Source organism: Colossoma macropomum, unplaced genomic scaffold, assembly GCF_904425465.1.
Source record: "Colossoma macropomum unplaced genomic scaffold, Colossoma_macropomum, whole genome shotgun sequence".
NCBI lineage: Eukaryota > Metazoa > Chordata > Actinopteri > Characiformes > Serrasalmidae > Colossoma > Colossoma macropomum.
The window spans coordinates 28,014,668-28,033,746 of NW_023494806.1; the positions used below are offsets into that span (position 1 = coordinate 28,014,668).

Genomic DNA, 19,079 nt, shown 5'->3' on the forward strand with positions numbered 1-19,079 from the left:
TCAGACCGCACTATGGGCTTTCAGTTGCGTCAACAGATGTGTTATGAATACAAAGTCAGTCTATGGTGTGCAGCCTCAAAACATGTTTTTTGTCAATATATATATATATATATGTACATATATTTAAGTTAAATCAACAATTCATACACTACTCAGAAAAAAGGACACTGTCCAGGTAAATGTTTGCCCATATCCATGGTACAAACAGTGTAAATGTACCCTCAAATGTACAAAAAAAAGTTGAGACAGTAGGTAAAATGCAAACAAAAGCAGAAAGCAGTCATTTATAAATCTACCTGCGTTTGAGTAACAGTACTGGGACAGAGGCAATTTCAGACTAAGAGCATTGTGAAATGTTCATTAAACATCTGTGATGCAATCATGAATGGGTAAAAAGGGGTAGTCCTTTCTAAGCAAGGATGAGACAAGACTCGCCACTTTTAAGAATAGCGTTTCTTAGTGATTGATTGCAAAGATTTTAGGTATTTTACCCTCCACAGTACAACATCTCATCAAAAGATTCAGGGAATCCAGAGATCTCTGTGTGTAAAGGACAAGGCCAAAAACCACTACTGAATACCCATGATCTTCAACCCCTCAGACGCTATTGCAATAAAACCGGCATGCTTCTGTGATAGAGACCACCACATAGGCTCAGGAATACTTTGACAAAACAATGTCAATAAACACCATTCATCACTGTATCCACAAATGGAAGATTGTACAATGCTCTCTGGAAGCAATATGTCAACAACAACCAGAAATGCTGCCAACTTGTCTTGGTGAAAGCTCATCTAAAATGGACTGAGGCACAGTGAAAACATGTATTGTGGTCTGATGAGTCAAACCTTCAGAACAACGGACGTAGTATTCTCTGTACCAGAGAAGAAAAGAACCATCCAGACTGTTACCAGCACAAATTTCAAAAGCTGGTCTGTCATGGTATAAGGGGATAGTACATCTGTAAAAGCACCATTAACGCTCAACACATTTTGGAAAACTGCTGCCTTTTAGATGCTGTCTTTTTTAGGGATGTCCATGCTTTTTTCAACATGACAACGTCAAGCCACATTCTGTATGTTTTACAACAGCATGGCTGTGTAATGAGAGAATGTGAATGTGAGACAGGAGTTCCTGCAGTCCAGACATGTCTGCCAATGAAAATGTGTGCAAAATACAACAATGAAGTACCCGTAGGGTTGCAGAGGTGAAAGCCTGTATAACAAAAGATCTGCAAAAAAGTCCACTTTCAAAGTGGGATCAGTTTGTATCTTCACTCTCCAAATGACTTTTAAGTGTTGTTAAAAGAGAAGGTGATGTAACACAGTGGTAAACACGTTCCTGTCCCGTCTTTTCTGAAACATGTTTCAGGCATCAAATTTAGAACAAAAATATATGTACAAAAAAAAAACAAAACAATGAATTTTAAGGTAAAATATTTAAGATATTGATTTTTATTGCTTTTATACTCTTTTTTATTTCAGTACAACTTTTTGTACTGTTTTTAATTCAGCATGTTCCTAGATGGAGTACATTAAGTTTTGAAAGATACACTTTGTTCACTTTCCAAAAGGAAAGGTGCATATTTGTACCTTTTCTGAACTTTTTTAAACAGAAAAAAATAAAATAGGCTGGAGTCAAGATGTGATGCATGGTTTCAAAAACACTTCATATAATTATAAAGGAAAGTTGTGCAATTACATTCCATAAGTGAAGGTACTAAGGATGCATCCTTGAAACTACCACCACAGCAACAGAGTTTTGTTACCTTAAAAGGTAAAATGCTTTCTGAGAGTGAACAAGCACTTAAAGTACACCACCGCCATTCAAGTGAAAACATAAACCATGACCTTGTCCCCTGCTGTATCTCTCAGTTATCTATTATGCTTCTGACAGTAACTGTAAGGTCTCATTTCAAAGAAAAGGAGCTACCACTATTTCACCTAAGATGTAATGTTGAAATAAGGTACATTACATTTAGATTGCACACTGAAATAGATAAATGGACCTCATTATTCTGAAATGACCTATATTGTATGTCATCCTCTTTAGGTTTGACTTGTCACCAGTTAAGTACACTATGAGTCAAACAGATTCTATAAAGAGAACCAGTGGAGAGTTCACTGCTAACGTAAGCCAAGGGTGATGTTTATTTTACTGAAATATGTGTCAATTTAGCGAGATCCATGATATATTCACTTTCTACTAAATATTTGGCCACCATGGAATGCTATTATACTTTCTCATGTAAGGCACTAAATGGTCACTAGCGTGTTACCTCTTTCGTCACCCTCAAGGGTACACTGCAATTTGTTCTGTGCTTGCCAAGGTTTAAAATCTTATGTCTGGAAATATGAGATTAATTATCTTGTTTTAAAAGTTACTTACTAGTTTCTATCTTTGAATTCATGGTATATTCTTAAATTGATCCTGAATATCTGTTATGCCTCAATTAGTCAGAAAAACTTAAAATTAGTTAAAATCAGTAAATGAGTAATTTATTGGTAAAAGAGTACCAATTTGTATCATTCTCTTTCATTTAAAAAAACTTGTTTCAAGATTCAGTAACACAAACTCCAGTTCAATTGCTTGAGCTTGATTTAAAATTCACACATAAGGCATGCTAAAAAATACATTTTATATAGTGGCAATGGTGTGCTTATATTTCTGTTTGCACTGTCTTTCAGATATTTGTTGTTGTGCATTTGTACCTTCTGCTGTAGAAGATTTTTCATTCCTTGTTATCAAGTTGTTTATTTCATTCAGAAATATTTTTCTATCTGATGTTCAAACAGTATAACATTTTCTTCTTCAGTGGTTCAGTGTCATCTCTATTTCTGTCTCTCTCTCACTCCCTGTCTCTCTGTTCAGTTGTCAGTAAAAGTTGATGGAAATTTCACTTGCAGTCCTCACTGTGATTTCAGTAAAATCAGTATGCTCTGAGATTAAGGACCAGTTGTCAGTACAATCATACTCCAATAGTATTAGGTAATTCCCACTTAAATGAGTGATTTATTTTCTTGTTGCTTAGCCTTATTTTTTCAGTGCGCCAAAATTTGGAATGGAAAAAAAATAATTAAGATTTATTTGCTAATATTCAGTGTATTTTCCTTATTACTGTGCTGTAGCAAGTCTGACCCCAGGTAGTTTAATCTAAAAAACAGCATTTTTTACTTATTTTAAACCTTTGAACATTCATCAGAGCTTAATTGTTTCCAGACTGGTACCAACTTATTTTAAGATTTCTTGCTGCATGGACAGATTTTCACTAGTATTAAGTCTTCTCAAATTTCTTCTCCAATGCAATGTTTATTTCATTGTATTGTATTACAGCTAATTTTTTTGGAGTGTACGTCTTCAGGACCTTTAGTTAGCAAACATAATTGTGCCATATTCTATTAGTAGCAATTTGCTCTTTACCTGTTGCAACACCTCATGCCACTTTTATAAGAAATAATGAATGCATGCAGATGCATTATGCATCATAACTATGTAGCAATGTAATATAATGTTTCTACGGCCACGTTCTGGTGCTTTCCTGTACGGAAGAGGAAAAGATGTCATCCAAAGGCTAATGAGACTTTAAAACTAACCCCAAAGCTTGTGTAAGTTGGCAGGCAGTGTAGAAGTGCAACCATAAAAAAATATAACTGCAAGGGATTATGTGTGACGCTGTTGTAGGGAACCAAGGCATCTCGTACTAATAGGGCCAAAGACGAATAAGCCACTAGGCACTGTCAAAGGCAAGGAAAGGAACATGCATAATTCATTATCATAATACACAAGCTGAGGTGAGTTATTATGAACACTGGGCAAGCACTGCAAAGGCAAGAGAGAGCCCAGCTCTAAAGAAACATGGACATACACACAGTGAAATGTGCAGAGCACATTCTATGAATTATTAATAAATGGTAGAGGTAGGCTAAAATAAACATAATAGGTGAAAAATGACATAATGAAGGGGCTAAATGTTGTGTGTATTTTTAATTTGGTCATCTTTCAAAGTGCACAGCGATTTAGTGTGCGCATATCTTCACTGTTACTGCAGCAGACAGGTAGATGCTCCTCCTAATGGCATCTGACACAGATACGGACATTGCCACCAAAGCAGCTTGCCACTTTGTGTGAGTACTCCAACAACACAAAGAGAAAACTAATGCTTCTCCTTGCCCTCAGCCACTATAGATGTTTTTTCTTGTCATACAACAAGATGGCACTCCTCTCCTTTTGCCATGATGTAATTCCAGTGACCTTAGAAGGACTTTACAGATGTGTCATCAAACTGGCAAGCAGCCTCAAAACATTTACAACAGGAGACAAACTGCTTGGAGTTTTCATTAAGCAAGCGGGGCAGGACAAGCTAAATTGGGCTGTTTAACATGCAGATGTTTCCAAAGTCAAGGAGGACGTCGAGAACAAAAACTGTTTATGAGCTAGAGTATGTGTCTTGCGGGGTCTCAAGGGTCTTATTTGTGAAACACCAAAATACCAACCTGTCAAAAGTGTTAAATGTGATATGCTTCAAAATGAATAAGAAACGAAGGCAACTACAATATTATAAATACGATTTTTCCATGTGACCTCCAATATAGGGCACTTTTGCAGCAAGAGTAGAAAACTTAAAATGTAAAGCAGTGGGTAGGATATGTAGCTTTCCATATGTACTATAAGCATTAGTAGTATAATGTTAGTTTACAAAGTATAAGTGAAATGAAGTAAATGTGTCATTTAAAAAAAATGTGGATAAGAAGATCTTGTCTATTGTAAATATCCTGACCAACCACAGATGTTCTCTGGATGTTTGGATGAATCATAGCATTTAGATGATTTAACAAGCACAAATAAGTTTGTTCCAAAATTATGCCAGGGCCAGTCCTTAACCACATCAAGGGTCCATTAAAGTGTTTTCAATGTATTGGATGATATATTGCTATCTCAAATGCAGCAATATAATTCTAATATAGCAGTTGGCCATATCTTGCAGCCCAAATAAGAATACAGAACTACAGCTTTAGTCTCTCCTCTAAACGTACACTTTTATTGCTAGAATGATAATTAGCTCTATTTGGGGAAAAGTCTGTCTGGGTATTTTTTTATATAGATCCCAAAAGACTTTGCAAAAAAAAAAACAAAAAAAACAAAACAAAACACAATTTGACTTTCATTTTAATGCTGCTCTGCCCTTTACCCCTCAAACCAACCCCAAAAAGCTTTTACCCAAATTGGATGATGCTCTTCCCTCAGCAGCTCGATCTTTCAGTAGCTCTGCGATGGTCAGCTGCTGCTCGTGGTACTGCTTGGCCCGTTCTAAGTCCTGCATGCATCGAGCAGCATGGCCCAGCCCAGCATAGGCCCTTATCTCAATGGACTTCTCGTTGAGCTCTTGAGCTAGTTCTAGAACATGTGTATGGTAGGACATGGCCTTATCAAAGTTACGGTGATAATGGTAGGCACTCCCCAGGTTGCTGTATGCCCTTGCCTCTTCCCGTTTGTTTTCAAGAGCCTTGGCAATGGTCAGGTGTTGCTCATGACACTGGATGGCATTGTCAAAGTCCCCCATGGCAATGTAGACGGCACCCATGTTACCCAGCTCTCGTGCCTCAGACAGCTGGTCCTTGGACTGTTTAGCAAGCAGGACACACTGCTTGTGGCTGGCCAGTGCATTGGGATAGTCCCCTATGGCTGTGTAGACATGTCCCAAGCTGCAGAGTGCTAGGGATGCAGCCTGCAAAGAAAAAAAAAAACACACACACACACACACACACACACACACACACACACACACACACACACACACACACACTGCAGTTAAAACTACTTAAAAATATCAAGCAAAGAACGCGGCTCTGAGCAAATTGATCTGCATTACACAGGCAAAGGATGCTGTTAGCTAGCACAAGGATTTTCTCTTCTGCTCAAACCATGTGGCATATAATTTGAAAAAATACACTGGCACAAGATTACAACAAGAAAGACTCTCCAAATCTCTTTGTGGAAGAATTCTGCAAAGGGGCCAAACAACAAGCACAAAGACTCTGCATCCTTTTGAAAGATCAGTGGGGTGGGTAAACCCCCATTCATACCAAGCACAGCAGCAAGCATGCTTCAAAGTTGTCAGCTTGCTTGATTGTAGTAGGAGTGAATTGGGCAAACCACCACAGCAGGGATAAAGACACATCTAATCAGGAGGAGATTTTTACTAGAACTGCAGTGAAAAGAAACCATTCTGCTCTCTTCGGTTGTGTGGGACCAGTCAGGGAGCCACTCTACATCTAAATAATTTTCTGCTAAAAGATAATAGTTAAAATTGAATGTCTCGCCTAACACCCAAAATCAAATCTTATCAAGCTTTTAATGCACTGACCTACATATGCAAGTTGCTGGAGCTAATATAGACTGTGCATGGTAGTAAAGAGCAAAAAAGTATACATTCAAAAAGATTGACCTGAACCTTTAACCACTAGCCTGTCTGGTGTTTATATTTTTGGTAAACAGCTGGGGTTTTGAGAAAGCTGCTTTTGTATGGACAGATGTTACATTAATTGAAGCGTTTGCTCCACGCAGAGACAATCCATGGTATTTTGAAGTTGGGAGGGGGTCTCTGGACAAATGCCAGGTAAAAAGGACTTTCAGACTAATGTAAGCTGGGTGCATGTTTACGTTCTGTTTTCTGAAACACAGCAATACTGTATATGCTAGAATGCTACATGATGTATGACTGGAAATATGTCCATCTAGTAAATTAACCAGACTGTTACAAATTATGATCTGAAATTAGCATGCTGTAATAAACTTTATTGAACAAAATTCAAGAGAGGCTATGTGTGTGAAACAGCACCAGAGCTGCTACTATGTCATGCCAGCACGTTCATGACACATGTACATGAATATTTTACTTTCTCTAGCATGTAAGTAACTCAAACTTTTAGCTTTGCACTCTGAAAGGCACGGCATTAAATGGACTGCATACAAAAGCAGTCGTCATGCATGTTCTTCCGTTCCTTTCGTAGGCTTGATAAAATCTGGAATCAATTACTTACACCAATAAGCACTTTCAGCATTTTGCTGGACTTTAAAGGCTTGAAGAAACTTCACACAGGCCAAAGCTGGCAATTACCCTCAGTCACAACTTGTTTCATGTTTTCCTGATAGAGTATCTCAAGCTTTAAAATTACATGTGTCTTTTGAAGTGATGCCATATCAGCTCAACTCGAACCACTCCTCAAACAATATGTTCCATGTAGCACAAATTATTAACTGATTATTAACTATAACTTTCATAACATATTGCAATTGATATATTCAGAGACACTGGCTTTGTCTCCTTTAACTCATTAAACTAATTTGCTCCCAGAGTATTTGGAACATGTGCATGTCCATATTGGGCAATGTTGGAGCTTTGTGTGCTACTGTCCTTTCTCTCACTATTAGGGATATAAATCATTAACCGTTTAATTGTTAACCAAATAAAAAGTTTGGTCAATGATAAAAAATATCAATTTAGTTTTATTTCATATCCAATAAGCAACGGTTTTTATTTGAATAGGTGGGTACTGTGTTAGATTCATGTAAATTAGAATTAGAATTGTAAATTTAAAATCTGAATTTGAATGTTATTATTTTGAATCATTTTCAAAGCGACATCCAATCTAGAATGAGTTAACAACTTAACCCAAAGAGGGCAGCAATTGATATTGATATTGTATTTGTGATCAGACAGCAAAAGAAAAATAACAATTATGCCATATTTAGAAAGAAGTAAGGTCTGCGAACATTTTCTTAAACTGAAGGATAGTCACATACAACATATGCAAGTCTGACTTTGCTTTCCACAGGGGCTTCAACCACCAGAAAAGAAATATTTTTGATACATTCAAGCTTTCTGCAGTTTCTGTTAATTAAAAATATTCAGCAGGCTACCCCAAAAAACTACTGATCATTCAGCAGCTCACCCTGTCAGTGTTACATATATTAGCTAGCTAACTATGTACAAGCTACTAATTAGCTTAAAATACAGCTTATTTTTTGAACACAGTCTTCATGTGAAAAAGATACCATCCCCTTATCCTGGAATATCAAAATATTTATTTTTTGCAAGCCTAAACTGTAGTGTGAAATATATTTCTATTCATATGTTTGCATGGTAGTTTGTGACAAAAACAGATCACTGAATTTTCAGCATTGTTAGAATCACATTGTTATTAAAATAGAAGAGTAGATTAAAAGGCTTTACTTGAGGATAGAATCTGGACAATTGACCCCAGGAAGGACAAATCAAGTGAAATTAAATATCCTGGCTACCTGTAACACTGGTAATATATGTATTAACTGCAAAAATTAATGACTAATGAAAATGATATGTGATTAAAATAATACACATATATATGTAACTTTTATTTTTAAAATGCTTATTTTTGAGCTATTCTAACTTTGTCCATAAATGGACAAAGATGCATGACCCAGATTCACAGATAAAAATCAACATGAATATCTGCTGAGGAATGCATAAACGAAAAGGAGTCAGTTCATATTATTTGATTTTCCTCATTCTCCTCCTCAAGACCCCTCCCAAATGTCCCTCATTACATCTGTGCACACAGACATGATTTTGTTTACACAGGCATACTAGTCTCCAGATGATCTGATTAATCCAGCTGTCAGGATCTGTAAACTGTTACGCTGGCCCATATCAGGAAACACTTTTCTGCTGAGGGTCTTCTAATGAAGGCTAAACAAGGCTAGGCTCCTCAGGGACAAATGAGAAGATGGAAGGTTTCAAGAATCCAGTCAAGACACTTAGTGGTAACTTAGAAAGTAAGTAGTGGTTGTGACAGCTGAATTATTCTTATTTTCTTGCACTCTTTTTCTGTAATCTTCATTTCCTTATTTTTCTACGCAAGTGAAACACTTGGCTTTTAGCAGCTTTTTTTCTTTTAGCTGAGAGTAATTCTGCATCTCCAAGAAATTGTTCTGCAGCATCTGTAAGCAAAGGCAGCACCTGCTCAGTCACAAGTTATGCACGGCTACACTACTGCAATCACTATTGTGTACAAAAGGTATTGTTGCTTAGTGCAATTATTATAATTAGCATAATTGACTACACATGTTATTCTGTAGTACTGGCTTCAGCTGACTGATTGAATATACTACCAGAAGGCTTTTATGTATGCTTGCATCCAAGTATGGCTAAGTTGCCTACACACTTAAAAATGATGGTTCTTCAGGGGTTCTTTAGTAAAAACAATGGTTCTATATAGAACCAGGAACACTCAAAGAATCTTTATGAAAAGGGTTCTATATACCACAAAAAAGCGTTCATCTATTGCATGTTACAACAGAAGAACCCTTTTTGGTGCTTTATATTCTATATAGAACCATTTAAAGCACATTCTCCATCAATCTGAAGAACCCCTGCATGATGCCAAGAACCCTTTAATCAGGCAAAGCGTTCTTTGAGTGTTCATGGTTCTATATAGAACCATTTTCTTTACTAAAAAAACCTTGAAGAACCATCACTTTTAAGTGTGTAGTTTGCGGTAGTCTCTCTCAACACAATGCTATGTGCTGCATGATGCTGCAGCTATGAGAAGCATCATAATCTTGTAAGAAGAATATACATCTGGGGGCAACATGAGGAACCTGGTTTAAATGTGGGTAGGAACATAGACTTACTCTACATGGCTAAAAAAATATGGACACTAATTGGTGGGCTTGGCTATTTCAGCCACAGGCACTGCTAACAGGTGCATACCATCAAGCAAAGAGCCATTCAATCTCCGCAGACAAACACAGCAGAGGGGAAAGGGGCAACCGCATACTAATGACCACAGTTCTGGAAAGAGATGTTCAATAAGCACATGTGGGTGGTTTCCACATACTTTTGGCCATGTCAAGCCAATGCAACACCCCATGAAAGTGGAGCTCAAAATAAGGCCAATGGTGCCTTTGTCAACACTGTCAGCCCAACAACAAGCCTGTCAACAAAAATCTATGCAAGCTAGCATAGCTGAGAAGTCCCCCAAAACATTTCCTTTGCAAGAAGAAATGTTTTTGGTGGACTTCTCAGCAATGCTAGCTTACATACATACACATATACAACTGACATACAACTGAAAGCTCATCATCAACTTTTATATGTAGTTCAGATAAACGTTGATGAGTTTTTTGCCTTTCACAGTTGCAAGGATACAGTGGTGAAAGAACTGGCAACTCTGTTTGGGAAAAGTTTGAATTTGCATTTGAGCAAAACAATGCACTGTCACACCCAGAAAAAAAAGCCCCCATAATTTGAAGCCCTGCTATGTGTAGCCCTTTGATGTTGCTGAGGAAGAGCCAGATGAGATCCAGATTAAGATATCCCTGAAACACTGATTTTGACTGCATGTTAGCTAATTATTATGTTTCACTAGCTAGAAATATGTTGTTTTTCTTGTGTTATTGATTGTACTCCAGACGTTAACTGGAGGAATTTTAGAGGTTTTTGAAGGAAAGCCTGTGGATGTAGCATTGTCTGCAGTGGACTGTGCTGCAATCCAGCACCAAAAGTTGTCCTCTGACATGTGTTCTTGTGTTCTACTGCAAGAAATGTCTCACACAGTTGAATTGTTTTTGAGCTTCTCTGAGCTGTGATACTTCTTGTGCCAAAACTTGTCAAGGACCTTCTCCAAGAGCAGACAGCTAGTCCTTCAGTGTATGATTTTCCTGCTTTCAATCCAATCAAGTCAACGTAAAAACTTGTTTCCTTGCAATTGTTCCAACGTCCCAAGGATCTCTATCCCAACCTGTTCACATAAATCACTCCATCAAAGCAAACATGTTTTCCAGTGGAAAACAAGTCTAGCTCATTTGGCAGAGCCACAGGCAGCTGGGCGGTTAAGCTGGTGCCTCGACGTGTATGATCAGCAGGTGTTGGCTAAGTGAGTCAGTAAAGCAGACTAGGTCATACTGAGAGAGAAGAAGCACCAACTGCTTCCCCACTGCTGCGAGCATTCATCTATCGCCTCAGAATCCCAGCGGAGAGCGCTCTGCAAGCAAACACTAAGCAACTGGCTCTCTCAGCCTTGGCTTCTGAACTGCTAGCAGCTGTTTTATTGATTAAACAAAGCAGCTAAAACTATACATTACATTGCGTTTTCATTCAATATTTAACAGCACAGAAACAGACAGAAAAACTGCAGTTGGTTGCTTGTCAGCAGCGTTAGTCTACTAATAGAAAATATAAAATCTTTGTGATAACCCTACAATGCTTTTAAGGATGAGAGAACTGCTGATAGGATATCAGCAGGCCCATGGGAATTGTAGTGTGAAAGAGGGTGTATACAGTAGCACAAGGCTCCACAGGATCAGATATGACATTGGTCCGGAGCCATGTGTTTATCCTTGCATTCCTTTCATTCCTTCTATCTAATTTAAAGTGATTATCGAAAAAATAATAAGCAAAACCAGCATAATTTGTGGAGAAAGTAAGTCACCTTGTTACTGTCTGTCCTTTGATATCTCTCAGGGTTCTTTGCTTCTTTGCCTTTGAGTAGAAATGTTTACTAAATTATTCACTTGTAAAACTACATTATACAAAGAAAAAATATATATACATAAATAGAAAATAAAATAAATATGTTGTCTGTGTGCAGGCTAGAGCTGCACAGTATTAAAACATTTGCTTGTTGCAAATTTAAAATAGGAAAATCCACTGGAGAGCTGGCAGATATCAGCATTATCCTAGCAGTAAATAAACAAATGCTACTTATAAAATACAGGCTTCCACACTAAGAACTGTTTTATCATGATATGTGCTACTGACACATGTTCATCGTTATGCAATCTGGAAATTAAAATATTAAAAATGGACTAGTATATCCCATGCTTTATTTCACACTGGAGAATTTTGCCAATATGTCTACATGATCATTATACACACACAAGCTTTTTTTGTAATTATTTTACTGTACACACTGTACAGAACCAACAGAGTATTGTTGTTAAAAATATCTATCTATCTCTCTCTCTCTCTCTCTATATATATATATATATATTATATATATATATATATATATATAATATATATATATATATATATATATATATATATATATATATATACACACACTGTGAAATGTGAGCATCATATGCTGTGAAACAGATAACTTCATCATGGAAACAAATCAACACACTTACTATATGAAAAAAGCAAGGTAAATGGTGGACTTCAGCCAGAATTTATGCAACTAATACTCATATTCCTCTTGTGCTGGCCATAAAAGACACACACAAACACACACACACACACAAACACACAAATAGGATTTCTGAAGCCTTTCATACATTCAAATCAAAATGCTTTTCATATGAAAGTGGCATTGTCCAAGCATCTTTTCTTTTCAGTAGTGAAGCATATTACGATTAGATACACTCACAACAGAAGGAGAGAGATATTGACCGGTGAAAGAGGAGGAAATAGATTTTAAGGAGAAGTGAGGATAGAGGATGAAAGAAAGAAGCAGATGTGTTTGAAGGATAAGAGGAGAGGGGAGCCAAGCAAGACATTCTGGAGGAGCGCTAGCCTTAGATCTGATTACACCTGCATAAGTGAAACCTGACAAATAAAAAAACATCTATCTCTAGAGTGTATGTGTGTGTGTGTGTGTGTGTGTGTGTGTGTGTGTGTGTGTGTGTGTGTGGTTGTGTGTGTGGGTGTGTTTGAGTAAGTAAGACTGAAAGAAAGAGTGGAAGAAGCTGAAAATGTCAGAAAGGATAAGGAAAGCAAATGTAAAATGACAAAATGAGGACAGACAGCACACAGAAAAGGCACTATAGTTAAGGTCAGGAAAGGAAAGATTAAATTACAAATCTAACCTTTACTCAATATAGTAACATGGAGGTTTGAGCCCCAAACCGTGGATATTATATACTAGAGTAATAGAGCAGACCTATTACAATACCAAAATTTATATATTTATATATCGATTGTAGTATCATAACGCTCAATACTGAAATTAGAGCCCGAGCGATGTAGGATTATAAGACCAATTTCGTTATTTGAGGATTTAAAAATACAACATAGTGGCCGATACTCTTTCTTCTTCATACATAACATCAAAAAAAATTTCCCCCAACATTTCTTAAGTGTCCTACCAAGATAACATGACATAATGCAGTTTAAAAATATACTTCCAACTTCGTAGTTCGTAGTGTTACGAACACAAAACAAACATCCATTGTATTATTGTTTAGAGACTTTAATGTTTAACTGGATTAATCATGGTAAGTTAAGGCCATTACATCCTGAATGCAATGTGAAAAAACACCATGAAAAGTGATTTTTTGCATTAAAACTATACAGAACAGGCAGAATAAGTTAAATGCTATAGTTTAACCACTTATTGACATTAGCTGTTTATAAACATAGCATTATAGCTAGCTTTGTGGGTAACCTAATTTAGCAACAAACAGCATTATAAGTTGCTGTAAGAGATGTTGCCAGAGAATTTTAGAAATAACGAGCTAAGGAGAAAAGATAGGGCCGTTGTTTGTTTACTTGCTAGAACTGACACACTGTTTCATAAATAAATCTACAATCAAGTTTGTCAACAGCTTAGCCTACACTACTCAACTACCATAACATTAAACATAGGCTAATTGTGACGTTTACCTGACAGCACCTGCTCCTTTACGTTACTGCAGCAAAAGCAGGTATGGAATGAATGTTGCCAGGCTTATTTAGGCTAAGAGGAGAAGTGATGGGAATATTTTTATTATTATTTAAGTAATGTATTTCATGTGACAGTTGTCATCTTACAGTGAATGAAGAGTTATTCGTTTTTTGTCCCTCTGATAACCAATCCAGCATCTTCTACTGATATTGATTCAATACAAATGCCCAACAATATTGATATGCAACTATATCAATAAGAATGTCTATTTCACCTATAGGCAGAATACAACATCTTTGCAGCATTAGCTTATTTAAATAAAGTACTTTACTCTAGTACTGAGAGCTGGAATATTTCATTGTTTACCATGCAATAATACGGAAAAAGCATTGAACTTTTACCACAGTGTGCAATATTAATCCAGAGATACTGAGGAAAAGTGCAGAAAAAGAGTAGCAAGAAAGACTGATAGTGGCTGAAGCGTCTGAGCTGAACAATAAAAAGGGGATGTGACACAATTATAAAATTATCAACTCTCAATGTTAATCGCAGACTTCCCTCTCTATCAACACATCCCTAAACCTGTTTGCAATTAGGGAGGATAGGAGAAGAGCTCTCTCTCTTTCAACAGCATTACTGATTACAAAAGTGATTACAAAATTTTAATGAGCCTTGTATTAGTCAGTACTTACATTTGTTCAGTTCATTTTAAAAGAGAGAGTTGCTAGATGAGGAGTTCTTGGCTAGTAAATATGTCTCGGTCATGTAAAACAGGAACACATTGAGAGAATTTGAGTTGAAGTCACAAAAATGAATATTTGGTTCAATTTTGATTTTAAATGCTGGCTACCCACAAGTCAACTACCATTATCTGATTCCAACAAGATACTTATTACTACTAGAGGAAAAATGTCAGGACTTTGAGTATGTGTGGTTCATTGATTTGGCTTAGCTTCCAATTGTTCCAGAAGTATTTTCCAAATTTAGAAAACAAGGCATGAAAGCAAGTCTTGACACAAAGAATAACAAAGTTTGTCCAGGAATACTCTTTTTTTATCTTTTACTAGAGTAGAATACAACATACATAGGCTAAGTGAGAATTTGAGGAACTGTTATGTGTTTCCTTTGCCCTTGAATGCTTTTCAATCCTTCATTCTCAGCAAAAGCAGACACCAGTCTCTTTATCTCCAAACTCTTGCATGCACCCCAAATCATAAACACTTGCCGCCATGCAGAACCACCAAACCCCAAACCCTCTTTTTCCACACACGGATGCAATCCCACCCTCCCAGCAGACCACCCCTTCAAATCCCCCTGATCTTCTCCTCCTCATCCCCAGATGAAATTACAGGCTTCATGCAGCGAGTCTTGACGGGGGAATCAAGCAATAAAGTGAATATGAAAAGCAAGAACGCTGGGACATCTTGGCGGCAGAAGACCTTCAAAGGGAGAAGCTTCTGAAGCTTTTTTTCTCTGAGTTAACCCGATCCTGTCAGCACTAGTGGCTGGTTAGCCTCTATGCTAGAGGGTCTTAGCCACCCTGGCTGCTTCGATAAGGGTTTGGGGGTAGCAAAAGAGGCCGTGGGTGCTTTATCAAAAGCGACAGACCCAAAAATGAGGCTCCAGAGAGAGAGAGCGAGAGAGAGAGAGAGAGAGAGAGAGAGAGAGAGAGAGAGAGAGAAAAAAAAGACAGAGAGAGGTGGGGATGAGTACTGTGAAAAAAGGAGCAAGAATAAAAAGGAGGATGTCAAAGCAGGTGGAATATAGAACAGATGAGATATGCATATACTATTGCAGACACACACAGTCCAAAACAAAACTTTTCATGCACAGTCCTGAGTGTATGATATGTAAAATTCTGTAAATAGCATGACACCTAACCAAACAAACCCACACCTCTTCTGTATTCTAACCCATCCCCGACATAAAACAAGCTGTTCTATGATATCAGTAATCAGCACCCCACCGTGACCCAGAAGGATGAGCAGTTTAGATGAGCAGTTTAGATGATGTGTGTGTGTGTGTGTGTGTCTGTGTTATGAGTAATGAAAACATGAAGTAAAAACATGAAGGTTTAACCACATGAACTCAATGAGCCCGGTACTGTGGCAAAAAAGAAAGCTACTTGTTTAAATTTGCCTTTCAAGGAGTGCATGCTTGTCCTCTTTGGCAACAGTAAAATCGTTTTATCAATTTTGGCATGTAGACATGTTCTGTGTGCTATTGTGTTTTTTATCACCATATAAAATATGCATAACGCATCCTTTTTTGCTGGATGCACTGCATTTTTTTCTGAGCAAACATGTGAGCTCATTCAGAGCACAGTTCAGATCAGCAAGCTCTTATTATTGTTTGGTTTAATCATAGTAATGATGAAGCGCGATTAATGTGTACTTAATGTGTTTTCTGGTTCAAACAGCAGTTTTTGAGAAATATAAAAATTTTCAGTTTTGATAATAGATAATACAAAATTTTGTTTGTTATTTTAGTGGTGTCAAAGTTACTGGGTTAAGGTGATAAATTATTGATGCCACTAATTCTTTAAAAATGTAAGTAAAATAATGTCCCTGAATTGTTTAAAGTAATAAATACATTCACATACATCCACTTATAGAGCTATAAGAAAATGCACTGCTTTTTAAATGGGAAAAAATTAAGGTTCAAATTTGAGCAAATAAGACAAATGCGAATAATCATGATTAACTACACAAAAGAATGCGAGTATCATGATTAACTATTTTAACAGCCCTTTTATACCCTACACATGGCTTATTTAAATATCAATAATTCCTTTAATATTAAATAAAGGAAACCAATACTAAAGTGAGTCTGGATATAATCGAATATTGGAAAAGAAACCTCTTATTTAGAGAGAAAAGGAAGAAGCTTATTTATTGTTAGCCCTGTTGCTCACAGCAGTCTCTTGGGGCATATGAAAACAAATGAGGAAGGATAACATGCAACTGAGAGAGGCAACAAACAGGCTGTGAAAAAGGCAAGACTACATAGGATGGGTTGATGGGCGAGAGAGACAAGGAAGGGTTAGAAAGAGGGCTACAGGTGGGTAAGACAAGCAGGCTGACAGGATGGAGGGATGGCGAGGTGTTGGACAAAAGGTGACAAGAAGTGACAGCGCAACAGGAAAAAGAAACAAGAATGGTGGAGTAGAGGAAAGGACAAGAAGTTTCTGCCTGAGTTAAATCTGAGTGACTTCACAGGAGAGGAAAAGGGAAGAGACATGGAAAGCAAGACAAAAAGCAAGGCATGCAGACAGAGAGAAAAAGACAGAAAAAACAGAGACACAGAATAGCGCATATTATAAGTTGGTTTAATGTACAGTTTGCCTACTGTGTGTACAAAGGCTTTGAAAATGTTGCTTCCCACTGTGTGACACACACCATGGGTCTATGATTGACAGGCCAGGTGACTAGTTGCTGGCAGGAGCCTTGATTGGATCTCAGCAGCCGGAGGGGAGGTTTGCTTTGTGGTATAACCCGCCCCTTAACCCCCCCAAAAAAAGGACACCTTATGTCCTAAAGCAAGGCTGTGCTCAAAAAAAGTTTTGTTTACTAAGAATCAGAGAAAGGAGCAGACGATAAAAAGAGGATAAAGGATACACTTATTACACTGGGAAAAAGTAATGCATTAAAATTACTTGAATTAAACATTTTGGGGAACATGAGGCGCAACTTAATGCAAGGTAAAGCATAACATTTTTATGTAACTAATAGGGCTGGGTAATTAATCTTTTTTTTCAATTACAGTTTTAGCTTTTAACAATTATGAAAAAAGATAACTGAGATAAAATGATTGTGGCGCATTCCGTTTTGCAATGACACTCTCGTTTTGTCTTGTTATAAATTCAGCGCACCTCTTTCCTTTACAGTGGTGCGTTTTTGCCCCTCCCTAAAAGCCCAAACTCATTTATTTTGGTGTAATTTTTATTTATTATTTTACTTATGCTTAGTAGTTTTCAGTAAGTTGTGGAAGTGCACTACAACACAGCCGATCTTATTTATTTTTATTAATTTATTATCTGATATTATTTATTTAAATGTACATGTATTATTATATATTCTTATTATATATTTTATTTTATTATATTTAATTAAATTTAAAGTGTAAGGGATCCACTGTTCAAAAGAAAGTTGTTTTTTTTTTTAAGTTCAATAAATGCATGCTGTTTCCAAAATCAATGAGTAATTGTGTTAACTCATCATTACTGACCAAAATAATCATGATAATTACAATTGCTATAATCGAGCAGCCCTAGTAACTAAACAAATTCATGTAAAACATGTTTCCACTCACTTTTTCTCATTGCCATAATGTTATCAGTATTGACAGCTATCTGACAAATCGTTCGCAAGATTCATCCTAAAGGATTTTTGGATTTCTTTGTGTGTGTTTAGGTTGGAAAGCTCCTTTGGTTCAAACAGTAAGGATTTAATTGTGTACTAGACTTTTCTAGTGAATGCTAGTGAACTAGCCCTTATGAGTAATTACACTAAAACTCTCCAGCACTGGGGTTTTTCTAAGTTTTTCCCTCTCACTATTTTAGGTTTAATTTTTCAGAAACAGGCATATTTTCAGATCCAGGCATATCTGGATCTGAAAATATGAATAAAAAAAAATACACTTCTGATGTCTATTTTTGGCTGTATTGTTTGTTGCTGGTATTAAAATCAAATATACCAAATACAATGCCATGTTCTTCACTTATGACTGTTGTAAAATCAGAGGTAAAAACATCTGCTTTGGCTGCAGGGAAAAAAAAAACTGGATGAGAACACCCTTAGTTTTCATTTGAGTATAGTGTAGAATGCTTGTTTAAAAGTAGTGTAATATACTGTATACATGCTGTATATATTTATTCATATGGAAATACACATATTTGAACTGAAGTAAATTAAATGTGTGTTGATTTGCTCTTAAACAGTTGATAAATCCTTCGGCAGAAAAAGAAAGATTAAGTGAGAGTGAGAAGGCTAGAAAGAAAGGGGGGGGTGTTTACCAAACACTGTGCAGGGACTGTACTGAAATAAGAAAAGTCCTGGAATAACTTGAGCAGTTGAGTCACGCAATGTACACATGAGGAAGAGAGGGGAGATGCAAAAAAGTTAAATACCAGGAGGAGAGAGAAAGAGAGAGAGAGAGAGAGAGAGAGAGAGACAGAGTTTAGAGGAGAAGTAAGCTAAGTGGAAGGGTAGAGAGGAAAGAAAAATAAGATGTGGAAAATAGAGGAAAAAGAGAAGGAGAATGCAACACGCTGAAGCCAACACTAACATTTATTACATGAGTCATTCAACATCTGCTCCAGTCACAGGCATTGACCCAAGCCTAGGTAAATACAAACACACACACACACACACACACACACACACACACACACACACACACACATATAGGTAGAATGGAGCTCTCTACCTT

At 36.9% G+C, this 19,079-nt stretch overlaps 1 protein-coding gene across 4 annotated transcripts in view; it reads right to left on the reverse strand.

Annotated features, from left to right (window-relative positions):
* LOC118827599 (tetratricopeptide repeat protein 28-like) overlaps positions 1 to 19,079 on the reverse strand; it is a 149,041-nt gene that overhangs the window by 52,386 nt on the left and 77,576 nt on the right. For 3 of the 4 annotated variants that reach the window (XM_036599022.1, XM_036599021.1, XM_036599020.1), the window contains one exon: positions 5,218 to 5,725. The exons of the other annotated variant lie outside the window; for it this stretch is intronic. In XM_036599022.1, coding sequence (XP_036454915.1) covers positions 5,218 to 5,725 — 508 coding nt within the window. The remainder of the gene's footprint in view (positions 1 to 5,217; positions 5,726 to 19,079) is intronic. 4 annotated transcript variants of the gene reach the window in all.